Raw genomic sequence first — 16,788 nt, 5'->3', positions numbered from 1 at the left:
CTTCTTCCCCTCCTCCCCCCTCCCTCCTCCTCCTCCATTTTATTATTTTAAGTAATTTCTACACCCAGTGTGGGGCTCGAACTCACAATTGTGACATCACGAGTCACGTGCAGACACCCCTTGACTTCCTTTCACACGTAGAGTGTGTTTAACACGCTGTGTGAACTTTACAGAGCAACCAAAATTGCATAACAGTTTTCGTGGCCAACGGCTGATGGATGCTTTGGGCAAGGTGGGCGGACAGTCTGGGCAGATTTGCGAAGTGCCTTTGTTTCCTCTGTTTGTGCTGTGGAACCAAGATGACAGCTCGCTCCTGTGACTTTATGCCGGGAGAGGGGGTGAGGAGCTTACGGGCAGCACTGTCCTGTCCCACGTGACGGTCCGGACAGGAGAAAGCAGAGGGGTAACTTTCCAGCTGTGGCAGCAGTAGCCGCCTTCCTTTGCTTCCTCTTCTTATGGTGGGGTCGCTTCAAGCGACTTGTTCCCTGTGTTTCAAAGGGGAGCACTTCGGCCACCGCTGGCCTCCCAGGTGAAAAACAGCTGTGCCCCAAATGGTGACGTCAGTGGCCTTGTCTCATTTACCTCGTAGTGGAGAAGTGTCCATTTTCTCTCCCCTTCCTTGACGATTTACACTTTGCCAGTATATTACGTCTGGGAATTAATTGTGCTTTATGGCTACATGTTAGAGTAGCCTCGAATGGTGAGGGCCTAGTAGCAAATTAAGAGGAACTTGATTTCTTTTGTGCACTGCCGGGTTTTGGGGTTTTGCGGACTTGCCCCGGGGTGTAGGTAACGTATAAATCTCCCTGAGCTGCTTTACTGTCTAGCAGCCTAGACTTCTGTTGGAAAGGGGTGTGCTACCAGCTCTGGAACAATGGAGACAAGTTGGGGGAGAAGAATATCTAGTTCTCTGAAGTTGAGGGTTGGAAAATTAATCAAGAAGCAGATGAGCTCTTATCATAGATAATGGATAAAAAACATTTAGGCTGTGTTAAAGGCCATCAGGAAATGCAGGGCTGAAAAGGAGGCCTGGGCATAACAATCCTGAAAAGCACCCAGAATATTATCTGTTATGTGACTTGAGGCACGAAGTTTGCAGTAAAAGCTCGATGAGCTGGGGCCCAATTTACTGAAAATTTTCCTTATTCTTTTTTTTTTTTTTTTTTTTTTTTTTTAACTACTCTCTTGTCCATAAAATCAAGTAAAGGGTTAGATTTGTGCTTATCAAACTAGAATACCTATGTTAGTACTCCGGCCACCGTGTAATCTTATAAATCTCCCCAGAAAGCTAATTGTATTAACAGATTCAGAGAGTAGTTCGCATTGACCAGCTCTGTTTGTTAAAACAGAAAAATGGTATATTATGGAGCAGAAGAGAAAATGCTGCCTGGATATGTATATAAAAGTTTGCACTTAGGAGAAAGCAAACGTGTTTCTTACCTGGCATTCGAAACACTTTGATGGGAGAGTTTGAGAAGTTATGGTTTAAATGGTATCTCTGGGTTCTTCTGCTTTAATACTCTTGTCTTTTATGAGAAAGTTTTATTTTTTATTGAAGTATAATTAACATACAGGGTTATATTAGTTTCAGGTGTACAACAGAAGATTCAACAATTGTGCACATTATTCAGTGCTCACCATGATAGATGTGGTCTCCATCTGTCACTAAAAAATGTTATTATAATATTATTGACTCTGTATTCTCTGCTGTACTTTTCATTTCGGTGACTTGTTTATCTCATTCTTTTAAAAGAAAATGTAAAAGTAAGAAGATGCAAGATTATCTAAGAGTTAAAAACATTCCCTGTTGTGCTTTGGAAGCCACTCAGGTCTGAGTTCCCTTGTTGTTCTTGCCTCTCTAGTTCTGCAGTGATATTTCATGTTTAGATCAGCAAGGGGCTCAGATCATTAATAGCTACATCATATTTGCAAGTTATATTTAAGGCAGGCATGGAGGGAGGTATGAAGGAATTTTAGATTTTCAACAAGAATGTTCCGTTAACCTGTAATTGTCTTGTGGTTAGGATGATACTTCTTCGTACCTACTTGACGATTAACCAGGAAGTTCAATCAAGTGGGCTAGCTCCCTCCCTGAGCATTCCTTTTCTTTGTGAAGTGATTACAGGAGACAATGGGAAAGAACAAGGGTTATTTTTGTTCATGTTGTTAAAAAAAATTTTTTTTTTGAGTAGGTAATCTGCGTACTGGTTTTCAAATTCAGACATGAAGGGGTGTGCCGTAATTCTTTCTGTCACCTCTGGCCCCAGTGCTCCTCTCTAGAGGCAAGCAACGTTCTTAGGTTCTTAAACATTCTTCCAGAGAGATGCTTCGCATGTGTTAGTATATTTCATTCTTTCAACAAATATTGAGAGCTGCTCTGGGCCAGGCAGTGTGCAGGGGGGCTACGAATATGTAGCCTCCTCCTCCTCTTTAAAACTTACAATAAAAAAAAATGTGAACTTACAATAGATCACCTTTTTTTTGTGTGCTGAGAGCAGCACTATATCTCAGAGATCGTTTTATATTGGTATTTATTGAGCTGTCTTATTCTTTTAAGTAGGGACATGATGTTGTATTTTATTTTATTTTATTTTTTAATTTTTTTTTTCAACGTTTTTTATTTATTTTTGGGACAGAGAGAGACAGAGCATGAACGGGGGAGGGGCAGAGAGAGAGGGAGACACAGAATCCGAAACAGGCTCCAGGCTCCGAGCCGTCAGCCCAGAGCCTGACGCGGGGCTCGAACTCACGGACCGCGAGATCGTGACCTGGCTGAAGTCGGACGCTTAACCGACTGCGCCACCCAGGCGCCCCATGATGTTGTATTTTAACTTAAATATTATTCTGATATTTTCATGATAGTTCAAATACCAGAGCTTCTGTTTTCTAAGGTAATATTCTAATAAAAAGATTGCATGTATGAAGTGCCTACTATTGCCAGATACTATATTGATCACATTCATCTCAGTTAATCTGGGTAGCGGTCCTAGGAGAGAGGTGTTCTTAGCCCCGGGGTCCCAGAGAGGTTGAGTAGTTTGCCGGAAGTGAAAGTGTTAATTAATGGTGTGAATAATCAGCCTCCTGTCTGATCTTCTAGTCTCCTTCCCATTGTAGTTCCCACACACTGTGATGGTTCTTTCTAATATTCACTCAGATACGCGCTTCAGTTTTGGCAGGAGGTTATGTTCTCCTGTCCCTGTTATTGCCCGGCTTTTTTGTGATCAGTGGCTCCGTATGACAGCACCCGTTGCTTGTCAGGTATGTGCGCAGGTATCCAAGGACTCCGGATGACCGTGAGTGTGTCCGTCCTGTGTTTGAGATCGGTAATAACCAAAAGATATTGCCACCCTCACATCCAATCAGATACGCCTGAGCGTTAGAAACCTGTGCGGGCGCACATCCTGTGACAGTCGGGACCAGGTGACATTTGTGTACATTGAGAGCAGGGGCATGTGGGTAAGCCCAAGAATCTTGCAGGTGTCTCTGACCCTCTTCAGGGACCCCACGTCACTAATGAAAACTGCAGACAGATCTGGTGTATGGGTGGCCCTTTGTCCATTTGTGGACTGTGAATAAAGAAGCCTAGGGTTCTGCAGGGCGTGTGTATGATCAGTGGGCAGGCAACTCATGCCTAAAGTAATGGTTGTAGTTTGACTTTTCCCTGCCCATGTGCTATTGAAAATGCCGTCTTTTCTGAGTCTTCCTGTCTGACTCTCTTCCTTTTCCTGCCTTTGCATTTGGCCAGCTGGCTCAGTGGCGGAATTCAGGATGATGTGCTGCGGAAGCCCCCTCGGGGGGAGACGGCCATAGCTACTAAGGCAGAAGTTGAAGACTTTGAAAAGCCAGGAGAGTGTGGACAGCATGGGAGTCTGTAGGAGGAGGGCAAAGGGCAAGAGTGGTGGGTGTTAGCAAACTTCCATTCCCTGGACTTTATTCTGGAATGTTTCTCTTGACTGTTTTTACAGTGTCCTGGGTGCCAGGATGGTGGAACCCCGGCAGTGGGAGAGGGGGAGAAGAGAAGGTGGTGGGTTCTGTGTCTGTGTGAGAGTCCTCTCCTACTGGCCTCAGACTTGAAGGGAGGAAGGAAAAGTGGCAAAAAAGATCTGTGGGGAGGAGAAAAGAAGTATCTGGCCAGGACCAGAGAGGAAAGGACCCCTGGTGGCAGTGGTGGGGCAAGAGTAAGAATGGACATGTGAAGCTGGGACTCAGAACAGCCGTGGAGAGGTTTCCAGAAACTGGGTAACTTTCTCATTCTGCAGCTCTTACTGATGTTTCTTTTTCCAGATCCGAAAACCAGAGCTTGATTGCTCTTAGGGTCTTCCAGTTCCACTGCAAGTGTTCAGTCGTTGGGAGCAGATTTTAACCAAATGACGGTGGCCGTAGTTAAGACACCGAAGTTTAATATTAAGAGGATGGTTCAGATAAATCCATGAATGTTCAGTCCACAGTGAACTACTTAAGGCAAGTTGGTTATCACTGGTTTAAAGAGAAAAATAACAGCTTTATTAGGATACCATAAAGTGCACCCTTTTAAATTGCACAGTTCAGTGGTTTTTAGTATTTTTAAAGGGTTCAGTCACCACTGTGTTTTCAGAACATTTTCATCACCCCGGAAATAAATCCCGTACCATTATAGCAGTCTCTCTCCATGCTCCCCTTCTTAGCTCCTGACAACCACTAATCTATTTAACATCTTATGGACAGGTAGGGTCCTACAACATGTGTGGACTTTGTGACCGTTTCTTTCACTTAGTATAATGTTTTCAGTGTTTGTTCATGTTGTAGCATGTATCAGTACTTTGTTCCTTTTTGTGGTTGAACAATATTCTGTTGCATGATATTCCACAGCTCGTTTATTCATTCATCAGTGGGTAGACATTCGAGTTTTTCCATTTTTTGGCTATTGGGGACATCGCGGACAGTTTTTGTGAGGACATGTTTTCAGTTCTTTTGGGTGTATATGTCTTAGGAGTGGAATGGCTGGGTCAGGTGGTGACTTGATATTTAACCTTTTGAAGATGTCACTGATCTTTTGAAGCCTCTGTCAAAGAGAATCTCCATAGACCCCAACAGATATTCTCCCTTGTGATTGAGAGGATACCCAAGATTGTTGTTGCTTTGACCCGTTGTGATCTTTACCAGCACCATGTTTTCCTGCTACCTACGGTCTCGGTTTTATATATACCCTAAATTGCCAACTGATTTTTTGAGAAGAGTTTGTTACAGTGTATGCTGTTGATTGTGTATTAGATGCCATGAAGTATGTGACATAAGCTCTTAATTAAAAATTACAAACATTTAGAAAGTAGTAAAGAATTCGAAAGTAGAGGAACTTTATCAAATTGGAACACTCTGCTTAATTGGCCTCAGGTTCCTTCCTTTGCCCAGAAATAACCATCATTCTGAATTGGTGTTAAAATTCTCTTTGTTTCATCCTGAAATAACATTGTGATCTAAAGATCAGGTCTTTATAATTGAAATCTTATATAACCTGTGTGGTTTAAGTGCTAAAGCACTAGAGTATTAAAAAAAAATTTTTTTTTAATGTTTTATTTATTTTTGAGACAGACAGAGACAGAGCACGAGCAGGGGAGGGGCAGAGAGAGAGGGAGACACAGAATCCGAAGCAGGCTCCAGGCTCCGAGCCATCAGCACAGAGCCCGACGCAGGGCTTGAACCCACAAACTGTGAGATCATGACCTGAGCCGAAGTTGGACGCTTAACCAACTGAGCCACCCAGGCGCCCCAAGCATTAGAGTATTCTTTGTGGTAGGTGGAGTTGTAATAGAATAGCTGACATGTAGGAGAATTAGTAATCCTGTGTGTTTGGGGATATTGTGGTTCGTATCTGACTACATGGAACCTGTTGCCATGTAGGCTTCTATGGCAGGAAGACCTTTCATGCTAAGAAGGCATGGTTGATGTTTTTTGCCATAAGGAACTTTGAGAGCGCATAGCATCAGGTACCAGATGTTAGTGTTACATGGAGTGGTTTCTGTTTTGAAATGGTTTTGTAGGGTTTCTCAAGGTTCTTTTTAATAATTGTTGATAAAAAAAAAGCAATTGTTGATTAGTATGTTGCCTACTGTGACATAGTATCTTTGACCCATTTCTGAGTCAACTAAATTTTTAGATTAACTGCTAGTTTACATTTTCTGATTTTCTCGTCTCCTCACAGTGGTTAGTGCAATTAATTTTATGGCTTTCTGGGGAGAGTAATGAGTTGACATTTATCAGTTTGGGGGAAAATCATTGATGCTTGTTGCCAAGAAGTCATTTAAATAAAGCTGCTGGCTCTCAGCATGTTTTATAGTTTACTTAATAACTTTTTTGGTCTGTATTGATGTACCTACAAATATTTCCTGTGCAAGTTTTTTAACTTTAAAATTTTTCATAGCCTTTGTTAACTTCATGTATATTGTAGCCTTAAAAAAATAAGTTCTCACTAGCAAATTGATGTTTCTAGAAAGTAATATTTTGATATATCAATTTTTCATTGATAAGTCAGTCAAGAGTGTGAGGCAGGAGTTGTGATGTGCTAACAGGCGAGGACGAGTGAGTGGCTTATATGTAGGATACTTTGGCAATGGGCAGCAAGAATTTTAAGATGTTAGTGTCCTTTGACCCAGAAAAACCAGCTGTAACTAAAGGGTCTCGTCAGATTGTGCATAAAGGTTGATGTACAGGTGTCCATACTATAGAGTTATGAATAGAAGTAAACAGTTATGTAGAAGCCCGCCGTCTCCAGCAGTCCGCCCTTGGCTAAATAAACCATGCTCGGTCTTTTTTTTTTTTTTTTTTTTTAAATTTTTTTTTTTTTTCAACGTTTTTTTTTTTTTATTTATTTTTGGGACAGAGAGAGACAGAGCATGAACGGGGGAGGGGCAGAGAGAGAGGGAGACACAGAATCGGAAACAGGCTCCAGGCTCCGAGCCATCAGCCCAGAGCCTGACGCGGGGCTCGAACTCACGGACCGCGAGATCGTGACCTGGCTGAAGTCGGACGCTTAACCGACTGCGCCACCCAGGCGCCCCCCATGCTCGGTCTTTAAGATGAAATTGTATGCATGATTAAAAATTGTGTTTTTAATGATGAATTGATGGAAAATGTTCGTAATATAAATGGAAAAGGAACATTAGAGTGTGGTCCTAATTTTTTTTTTTTTTTTACACATTTAGTTTTATTGTAACAAAGCAACTTGTACACTTTTAACGTTTAAAACTGAGCATCTTTCCTTTCCAGTGAAACAAAAAGAAAATTTAAAAAAATATGGAACGCTTCACGAATTTGCGTGTCATCCTTGCGCAGGGGCCATGCTAATCTTCTCTGTATCGTTCCAATTTTAGTATATGTGCTGCCGAAGTGAGCACAAGTGTGGTCCTAATTTTAATAACAAGAAAGAAGTAGGAAAAGAGGAGCTTAGGAAAATGGCAAATAAAAAACCCAGAATGTGTAGGGGCGCCTGGCTGGCTCGGTGGATAGAGCATGTGACTCTTGATCTCAGGATCCTGAGTTCACGCCCCATGTTGGGCATGGAGCCTACTTAAAAAACAAAACAACAACCCAGAATGTTCAAAGTCGTCATGTTCGAATGATAGACTTTGGGTAACTTGTTATATTTCTTATTTTGGGAGTCTTTAAGATCCGTATTAACAAGATTTTTTGGAACACGAATTCTGAAATCCGAAAGGCACACAATTTACTGCACGTCATAAGCAGGCTCCTTTAGTTGATCCGGTAACACTGATAAAACCTGCGTCTTTAAAAACATGCCCAGGTCACCTGAGTTCTTTATTGCTTGTGGTGGGGAGGTCGACCTTCAGAGCCAGTGTGATGGAAGCAGCACAGTGCTGCTTTCTAGAAAGGGGCTGCTGTGTGGCTTTGTTTTCACAAACTACTTTCTTTAGCACAGAAACCCCTTAGCCATCGGGCTTCAGCTTGGTGGGGGTTTCTTTGCTTTGTTACTGAGTGGCTTTTCTATCCTTTTTGTTTCCACGTGTGCTGCCATTAGAGAAGTCGCTGTTCTTCGTTGTGAGTTGTTTCTTGATTAGCTGTATATCAAGAGAAATTGAGATGGTTATTTTAATGTCTGATTTAAGCACTTTGTTCCACCCGTTGGTCCGTTGGCTCTGTGTTAGAGGCCTGCGCGCAGGATGGGTTACGGGCACGCGGCCTGGTGAGGGTGCCCGCCAGCGGCGCCGTCCAGGTTGCTACCTGCTGTGGGTCGCTTCCATGTGTCGACTGCGAAATGAATGTGTTCGTTTTGTTTGAGTTGATATTTTTGCTTACTTGAGTGTCCCCAGAGTTTGACTATGACACGTACGTTTCTCAGAAAGCTGTTCTGCCACTTGTTTGAAGCCTGGAGGGTTTCTGGGATTTTACTTTGGAGAATATCTTGACAAATTATACGGTCATTGGGCTGTTGTAGTCTTGCTACCATGTCTAGGGCATATCTTCCCAACATATCTTCTTGTTTCTTGTCGTGTTGTTTGGCTCCATTGGTAACTGGGTTTTTGTCTACGTGGTTTCTCCCAGTTTAGGTCATCCGTGGTAATGACCTTGTTTCCTTTATCTTGCTAGTCACTACAAAATAACCAACGGTTTACTTCCTCCCGCTACAGCCTATTGAGCAACAGGGCTACAGATAATTCAGGAGATGAAGGGTTTCCAGGTTGTGGGCTTGTTTCTGGCCCAGCTGGCTGGCCTGCCTCCTCTAGGAGTACGGGATTAAACTTTGAAATGAGTCACACAGTTTAGAACAGTAGCTCATCTGTTTGCTCCCGCTGTTGACTGAAGTCTCAAGAGTGTGTGACAGGAAGGAAAACGAGGGCTTTTAGCTGATGGAATGCCTGTTCTCTCGCCTGGTAGCCAGGAGCCTGTGTGGCTGGGCGGTTCTGATAAGCTGCCCATTAGAGGCGTTGCCCTGAGTTGAGAAGAAAGGTCAAGGCTCCCTCAATCCTCTCCACACCTTTCCGTGTGCTTCAAGGTTCACTTGGGGGAAGTCCGAGCCTTGGGTTCCCCTGGTCTGTCTTCTTCCCTCACTGGGGTGGCAACTGATTTGCCTTTTTGGGAAAAGAGGTCTTTATTCTTTGAAGATTCCTAGGTACTCATGATTGTTTTCTGTTAAATAAGATATTGAAAAAATTCTTAAATATGACTTTTGTTTACATGTGGGAAATATTGTTTCTGTAGAAACACATTCAAGTTTTTAATTGGTTAGGGGAAAATCATTCCATAGGAAAAAAGCCATTTTTCTTTTTCAAAAAGTGCTTTATTGACATATAGTTCACATACCATACAATTCACCCATTCAAAGCATATGTATCGGTTGGTATATTCGCAGGTATGGGCAACCGTCATCCCATAGTCCTTTGTAAAAATAGCTACCTTTTAAAAAAATGTCTTATTCACTTTTGAGAGACTGCAAGCAGGGCGGGGGGCGGGGGGGGGGTGCAGGGAGAGAGGGACAGAGGATCCGAAGCGGGCTCTCTGCTGACAGCAGTGTGCCTAATGTGGGGCTTGAACTCATGAACTGTGAGATCATGACTTGAGCCGAAGTCAGATGCTCAACTGACTGAGCCACCCAGGTGCCCCTCCCACAGCCAATTTTAGAACATTTTCCATCATCTTGGAAGGAAACGCTGGCCCCTTCAGCCTGAGGCACTCACGGATCTACTTTCTGTCTATAAATTTCCTGGTTCTGGACATTTTGTATGAATGGAATCACATAATATGTGACTGGTTTCTTTCACCTAGCATAATGTTTTTTTTTTTTTCAAATGTTTATTTTTGAGAGAGACAGAGTGAGAGCCAGGGAGGGGCAGAGAGAGAGGGAGACACAGAATCCAAAGCAGACTCCAGGCTCTGAGTCGTCAGCACAGAGCCCAGTGCGGGGCTTGAACTCATGAACTGCTAGATTATGGCCTGAGCTGAAGTCAGACGCTCAACCAACTGAACTACCCAGGCACCCTTCACTGAGCATAATGTGTTTAAGATTCATTTATGTCATAGCAGGTGTCAATACTTCATTCCTTTTTAAAAACATTGTGAGGGGTGCCTGGCTGGCTCAGTTGGAAGAGTGTGCAACTCTTGACCTCGGGGTTGTGAGTTTGAGCCCCATGTTGGACGGAGAAATTAAAGAAGCTTTAAAAAAATGAAACATTGTGGTGAAGTATACACAGCGTGAAATTTACTCCTTTTAACCATTTTCAAGTGTGCAGGTCGGTGGAATTAAGGATGCTTGCGCTGTTGTGCAGCCGTCGCCACTATCCATCCCAGGAACACTTTCGTCTTCCTGGTCTGAAACTCTGTCCCCAGGTTACACATCCAATTCCTCATTCCCCCCGGTAACACTGTCCTTTGAAATTCAACTAGCTCAATCTGTTTTTAGTCATTTTGTATGTGTTTCCTGGAATGTGGTATATCCCTTTGATATTCAGCCCTGCCGACATCTTGATTTTAGCCGCATAAGACCTATTTCCTAGTATCTGAACTCCAGAACTGTAAGATAAGTTTGTGTTGCTTTAAGCCATGAAGTGTGTGGTCGTATGTTACAGCAGCCACAGGAAACAAAGACCTTTGTTTTATGCAAGTTTGTACAGATTCATCCTGACGTAAGGCTCTTGGGATTGTGCGGCTGGCACAGCACCTACTATGTGCTTAACATGACACCTGGTGCTCCCCCACTCTGTTTGGTCTCCCCATCTATGAATGGGCGGCAGGATCAGCATCCACCCTGCAGGACTGCAGGGAGAGTGAACTGAGCTCACCTGTTGAACACTGCAGCCCAAGAAGCTCTCTCTCTCTCTCTCTCTCTCTCTTTTTTTTAAGTGTATTTATTTTGAGAGAGAAAGCACGTGGGGAAGGGGTAGAGAAAGGGAGAAAGAGAATCTCCAGCAGGCTCCACACTGTCAACATGGAACCCAGTGTGGGCTTGAACTCACAAACTATGAGATCATGACCTGAGCCAAAATCAAGAGTCAGACGCTTCACCAACTGAGCCACCCAGGTGCCCCATGGAGCTCTTAAAATGACTAAAGAAAGTGCAAGTCTTTTCCAGAAGGGTGAGTCTGAGGCTCAGAGAGATTTAGCGAGGTGCCCAAGACCACACAGCTGCCACAGTAAGCCGCAGAACTGGGATTTGAAGCCCTGGCTCTGAAGCCAGTGGTCTTTCTTGCAGCATGATGCCTTCTCCCAGGACTGTCTCTTAGGGGGCCTACAGTCTCATTAGTCAGGGAGCCACGCCTAACCCACTAGACCTAGTAGGACAGTGAACATGACAGGAGGGAGTTGGAGAAGAGACACTCAGTGGGGCAAGAGTGCTGTTGGTTATTGTCATCTTCAGAGAAGCTTTATTGAGCACTGACCATTTGGGGTCACTAGCCTTGAGTATTGAAGAGAGATATTCCCCCTGCCTTCAAGGAGCTAGCAGGGAAGATGGGGAAAGCTTCTTGAGGAGGTTGGGCTTTGAACTTGGTCTTAAACCGTAAGGAGGTAGTTTTTAGCAGAGTAAGGAGTTTCCAGATGGGGAGAACACGATTAAGTGGATGTGTGACCAGCTGGATCGGTTGGTACTAGGTTTAGCCGCTTCTAACGGAAAACCCCAGAGTAACAATGACTTAACACAGAGATTTATTTCCCTTTTGTGTAAAGGGACACAAAGGTGGACAGGCTGGGCAGGTGTGGCAGCTCCGTGGGCTTGATGGGGATGCGGGTTCCTTGCAGCTAACTACTCTGCCATTCCTAGGACGTGATCCAAGAAACCGCTGAAGCTCTGGCTGTATGTGCCTGGCGAGATCCCGGCAAGAAAAGCGGAAACAACACTAGACATTTCAACATAGAGAATTTAATATAGGGAATTGGGAATCGGCTGAACAGGTATCGGAGAACGCAAAAAACAAAAATGGGACCCAGTGGCACACAGAACTGCAGGAAGCAGCCCCTTCCCTGGGCTGAGGGACAGAAGGAAGAGGTTGAGGTTACGAGACCCTGGAGCTGGAACCCCCAGCCCCCGTGGAGAGGGTGCTGCTGGGCTGCTACTGGATCTGAGAACTTGCAGGGCCCCCCACCCGGAGCCGGGGCCTAGGCCTGCGAGCTGGTACCCTGGGTGATGCCGGTGTCGGCGAAAGCAGCGGGGCTTCCGCTGTTGCTCCCGCCGCGCTCGGAGAAGAAGAGCCGGCAGACGCAACATCTCCCTCCTCCTGCCTTCCTGCCTCCCTGCAGGACCCTCGCTGGCCGGACCTAACTGGGAGCAGCTGGCAAAGGAGATTTGTGACCGGTGGAGCCCCAGCCCGGCACCACAATGGAGAACTGCAGGGTGGATATGGACTCAGAGACCAGAGCTCAGTTACCACTTGACACACCACCGTCTCCCGTGTCAGACGGCAGGAGAAAGGACGGGGAGAAAGGGGCAAGGCCCGTGCGTGTGTTTTAAGTTGACCTCCACAAGTCGCACAAACGCCTCCTCTTATGCTGTATTTGTCAGCACCCGGTCGCATGGGCACACGTACCTGTAAAGGCAGCTGGTAAATGCGGTCTTCGTGGCGGGCGCGTTGCTGCCTGCCTAAAATCTGGCTTTGCTTACCGAGGAAAGGGAGGAGAATGCCACAGCTGAAATTCCGAAATTGCTAGTTAACGTCAATCTGCCAACACGAACCCCCAGATGAAAATTTCTCCCCGTTCTCTTTCCGCCCCACACGGCCTCCTGGTCCGTATCTTGTAGCTCTTGGCGGCCCCGGTCATTGTGTGCTCGTGATACCTGTGTAATTGTGCACATGATGGTGTAAATTAGGTTTGTGTTCTGGCCTCACTTGGGGAGCGTAGCTTGACTGGGCTTTTTATGGATGGAGCAGGGAGAGAGCTGGGGACTCCTGTGACCAGGAGATATCCTTCTAGAAACTGTGGTTCGGTCTGCTGGTCACTTTTCCTCCCAGAGTTGCACCGACTGCCACGAGATACCGCAGCCTCTGCGAGGCAGGTGTGGACGTTGCTGCAGCATGTAGCCTCCCGCACTGCCCCGTGACTTTGAATTCGGACAGTTTTATGTCTGCTTCCTTCGCCAGAGAGGATGTTTCTTGAGGGCAAGGCCCAGAACACAGTTGAGGTTTATGTTACCCTGGCTCCCGGCAGAGGGCTGTACTTACGGAATAGCTCCTTAAGATTTGCCAGGTGGATAAAACTAGGGCCGAGGGACTCTGAAGTCTGCTGCAGATGGGTTGCTTCTTGTATTTCGTATTCCTTCATTGAGCTTGATTCCTCCGTTCGCTAACCTTCTGCTTCTGTACCTGATCATGTCCAACCTGGGCAGGTGCGTTGTCCCAAAGGCAGTTCCTTTCCTGTTTTAAATGACCCCTGTGACTTGTTTCTTGTCTCTCTCATAGAGTGCAAGTTTCAGGGTACTGAGATGTCCCATTTCCACTGAGTGCTCCAAGGACCAGTTACGTTGCGAATCAAAAAAAAAAAAATTTTTTTTTAATGTTTATTTTTGTGAGAGAGAGAGACAGAGACAGAACGCGAGCAGGAGAGGGGCAGAGAGAGAAGGAGACACAGAATCCCAAGCAGGCTCCAGGCTCCAAGCTGTCAGCACAGAGCCCGATGCGGGGCTCGAACTCACAAACTGTGAGATCATGACCTGAGCCGGAGTCAAGAGTTAGACACTCAACCGACTGACACCTCCGGGGTACCCCCAGTTGAGGGATTTTTAAGAACATGAAACTACAGGTACTTCCAGTGGAAGGTCCTGGGGGAGGTGGTTTAAGTATTGCCCTGAGATTTTAACCTGCTCGTTGTGGGAATATAATGGAAATTTCGGATCATGGAAGAACATGGGCCTGAAAGAGCGCATCTGGGATTTCCTCTATTCCCAGTGCTGCAGGGGGTTCTCTTCCATCCAGGTCATTCCCTAGAGGCACCGACCGTGTGCAGGCGCACACATGCAGTTTAGACAAAACTCCCCCCCAGCGCTAATCTAAGAAGAATAAGTTGGGAATTTGCCTGTTTTTAATAGGGACTGAATTGGTCTAAAAACCGTGGAGCCTGTCATTGGTATCGCGTGTATCCTAAGAGCTGATGGAGACTTCGATGAGAACCGTTCCCGTGGGACCCCGATTTCTCATCCATAGTTGCCCAAGAAGGTTTAGCTGACCTTGAAAATACTGATGCTTACTGTCCTCTTACTTCCAACAGAGGTGGCCTCAGTAACATGCTGTTCCAGTGCTCCTTACCTGACACCGTGGCCACCATTGGTGACGAGCCTCGGAAAGTGCTCCTGCGGCTGTACGGGGCGATTTTAAAGATGGTGAGTTTGTCGGCTGTGTGGGGTCGGGAGGGCCCTGTGAACAGTTTTCATCCTCTCTCTTGAATTACCTGGAAAGAGATTTTAAATACTTGAATGGTATTATTAAAACTGTTTTTTACATACTGCTTTTATTTTAATTCGGCTGCACAACTGGGTTTTTTGCTTATATCCTGTTATGTTCTGAATTCCTGTTTTTGCTTATAATTCATTAGTATGCTAGTACAAATATTCTCAGCTTCATATCCAGAAGAAATACGATGTTGGTTAAATCTTCAGTAGTGGTTATGATGCTTGGATTTTCCACACATTGAAATTTTTAGCTGAGACCTGGGTTGTAAAATTCTAATGTGGAAAAGGTATTGTTTTAAATTACATATCCAAAAGGTTTTACGGGTACAAGGGAGTTCCAGTGGACGAAGTATGATCTCAGTGGAGCTCTATTTATTAACTACCTCCCATCGAGATTTTTTTGAAACTTTGAATTGGTTAGACTCCTAATCTTCCTAAATTTTTATATTACTAAATTGAATCTAACTTTCAATTAAAGTGCTTTATTTTTTGAATCGTCTTAACCGATTATAGGAGACGCCAAATGTCTGGCTTTTTTTTTTTTTTTTTTTTTTACTATTTATACTCTGAATTTACCATTTTACTGACCATACACACAGATGTTCATTTGCTATATTTCTGTGGTAGAATTTTGATATCCATTTAAATTTTCTTTGAAAGGGCCTATTTTGATCATCATAAAACAGGGAATAATTTTCTCATTGTTTTAAGAGACTAGTCTCAATTCAATCTGATAAGCAGATTATGTCCATGCCTACAATAATTTGGTTGTAACGTTCAGAAATATTATAGTTAAAATCGGTACTCTGTGTCATCACATGACCGAGCCTTTTCGTTGGATAGTTTTTCCTCGGCGTTTTCAAGCTGTGCAGTGCTGAGGATCTGACAGTTGGAAGCCAGATGATATGTTCAAGTTGTGTGTGTTCACCCAAGGAGATCTGAGGCCTCTTTGTGATGGAGCACACAGCTGACCCCGGCCCCTTACTGACAGTACACAGGCAGCAGGGTTCTAATGTTGACCACCCAGCTGAGTTTTTCATTTCATCAAGTTGTACTTTCAAAGCACAGTTTTTGAAAAACCCAGTCGATGTCCTTTTGGTACTTTTATTTTTTTGTTTTTTCTTAATTTTTGTTTATTTTTGAGAGAGAGAGAGCATGAGCGGGGAGGGGCAGAGAGAAAGGGAGACACAGAATCCGAAGCAGGCTCCAGGCTCCGAGCTGTCAGCACAGAGCCCAACGTGGGGCTTAAACTCACAAGCCACAAGATCATGACCTGAGCCGAAGTCAGATGTTCAACCGACTGAGCCACCCAGGTGCCCCCCTTTTGGTACTTTTAAAGAAATCAATCTGTAGCCATTTTTTCTTTGGGGGACTTTCACATTTTCTAACCATTATGTCCCATTTCTGTTTATTTGTGTGCTTCCATTTAAGCTGCACTTTTTTTTTTTAAATTTTTTTTTAACGTTTTATTTATTTTTGAGACAGAGACAGAGCATGAACGGGGGAGGGGCAGAGAGAGAGGGAGACACAGAATCGGAAGCAGGCTCCAGGCTCTGAGCCGTCAGCCCAGAGCCCGACGCGGGGCTCGGACTCACGGACCGCGAGATCGTGACCTGAGCCGAAGTCGGACGCCCAACCGACTGAGCCACCCAGGCGCCCCAAGCTGCACTTTTAAAATACTTTAAAAAATATATATATATATATGTATATTATATATGTACATATGTATATATTTTTAAATGTTTGCTTTGAGAGAGAGAGAAGAAGTGGGTGAGGGGCAGAGAGAGAGAGAGGGAAAGAGAGAATCCCAAGCAGGCTCCACACTAACAGCATGACTGTTCACGGCTTGATCCCATGAGCTGTGAGATCATGACCTGAGCCGAAATCAAGAGTTGGATGCTTAACTGACTGAGCCACCCAGGTGCCCCTAAAATACTTTAGTAACTAGCTGCTGGAATTGTGTATGATATAGACTATTGTTTAAATCTGATTTATGAGGCTTTTATTTGTATTTATAACTTAAATTAAGGGTGTTTTAAACGTGTGCTATGCACTCTTCCAGGTGCTGGGCTAAGCCAGTTGCCAGGTTCTGTGCTCTGTCTGGAGCCGCAGTTCGATGACGGGGGCGAGGGAAGTGCTCGGGATCTGTGCTGTTTAGGTTGCTGGTCACTGGTCGCACGTGGCTACCAAACATGTGAAAATGTGGCAAGTGTGACCAAGGCTTGGAATTTTAAATTTTAATTAATTGAAATTACAGTGGTCACACCTAGCTGTGGCTACCATGTTGGACAGCGCAGCTCTAGAATGTGCTGTGTTATCTGATGGGTAACTTAGTAGAAGCCACCGACAGCACAGCCTGGAACTGAGCAGTTGTCTCTTCCCCCTAATAAAGATTCACTGTCAGTAGTTAAAATTTTGTCCTG

At 44.7% G+C, this 16,788-nt stretch overlaps 1 protein-coding gene and 1 non-coding gene across 13 annotated transcripts in view; one reads left to right on the top strand and one right to left on the bottom strand.

Moving 5' to 3' along the window:
* The window catches only part of CHKA (choline kinase alpha), a 63,414-nt gene that overhangs the window by 11,923 nt on the left and 34,703 nt on the right, over positions 1 to 16,788 (top strand). For all 12 annotated transcript variants that reach the window (XM_058689867.1, XM_058689872.1, XM_058689870.1 and 9 more), the window contains one exon: positions 14,185 to 14,296. In XM_058689867.1, the coding sequence (XP_058545850.1) occupies positions 14,185 to 14,296 (112 nt within the window). The remainder of the gene's footprint in view (positions 1 to 14,184; positions 14,297 to 16,788) is intronic.
* LOC131489013 (U6 spliceosomal RNA) lies at positions 7,264 to 7,370 on the bottom strand. The gene has a single exon (XR_009250374.1). It is a non-coding gene; the product is annotated as a U6 spliceosomal RNA (small nuclear RNA).

This window comes from Neofelis nebulosa, chromosome 10 (genome assembly GCF_028018385.1).
Source record: "Neofelis nebulosa isolate mNeoNeb1 chromosome 10, mNeoNeb1.pri, whole genome shotgun sequence".
In the NCBI taxonomy this organism is placed as follows: domain Eukaryota; kingdom Metazoa; phylum Chordata; class Mammalia; order Carnivora; family Felidae; genus Neofelis; species Neofelis nebulosa.
The sequence above is the reverse complement of the archived record's forward strand: the minus strand, read 5'-3'. Positions and strand labels throughout refer to the sequence as shown.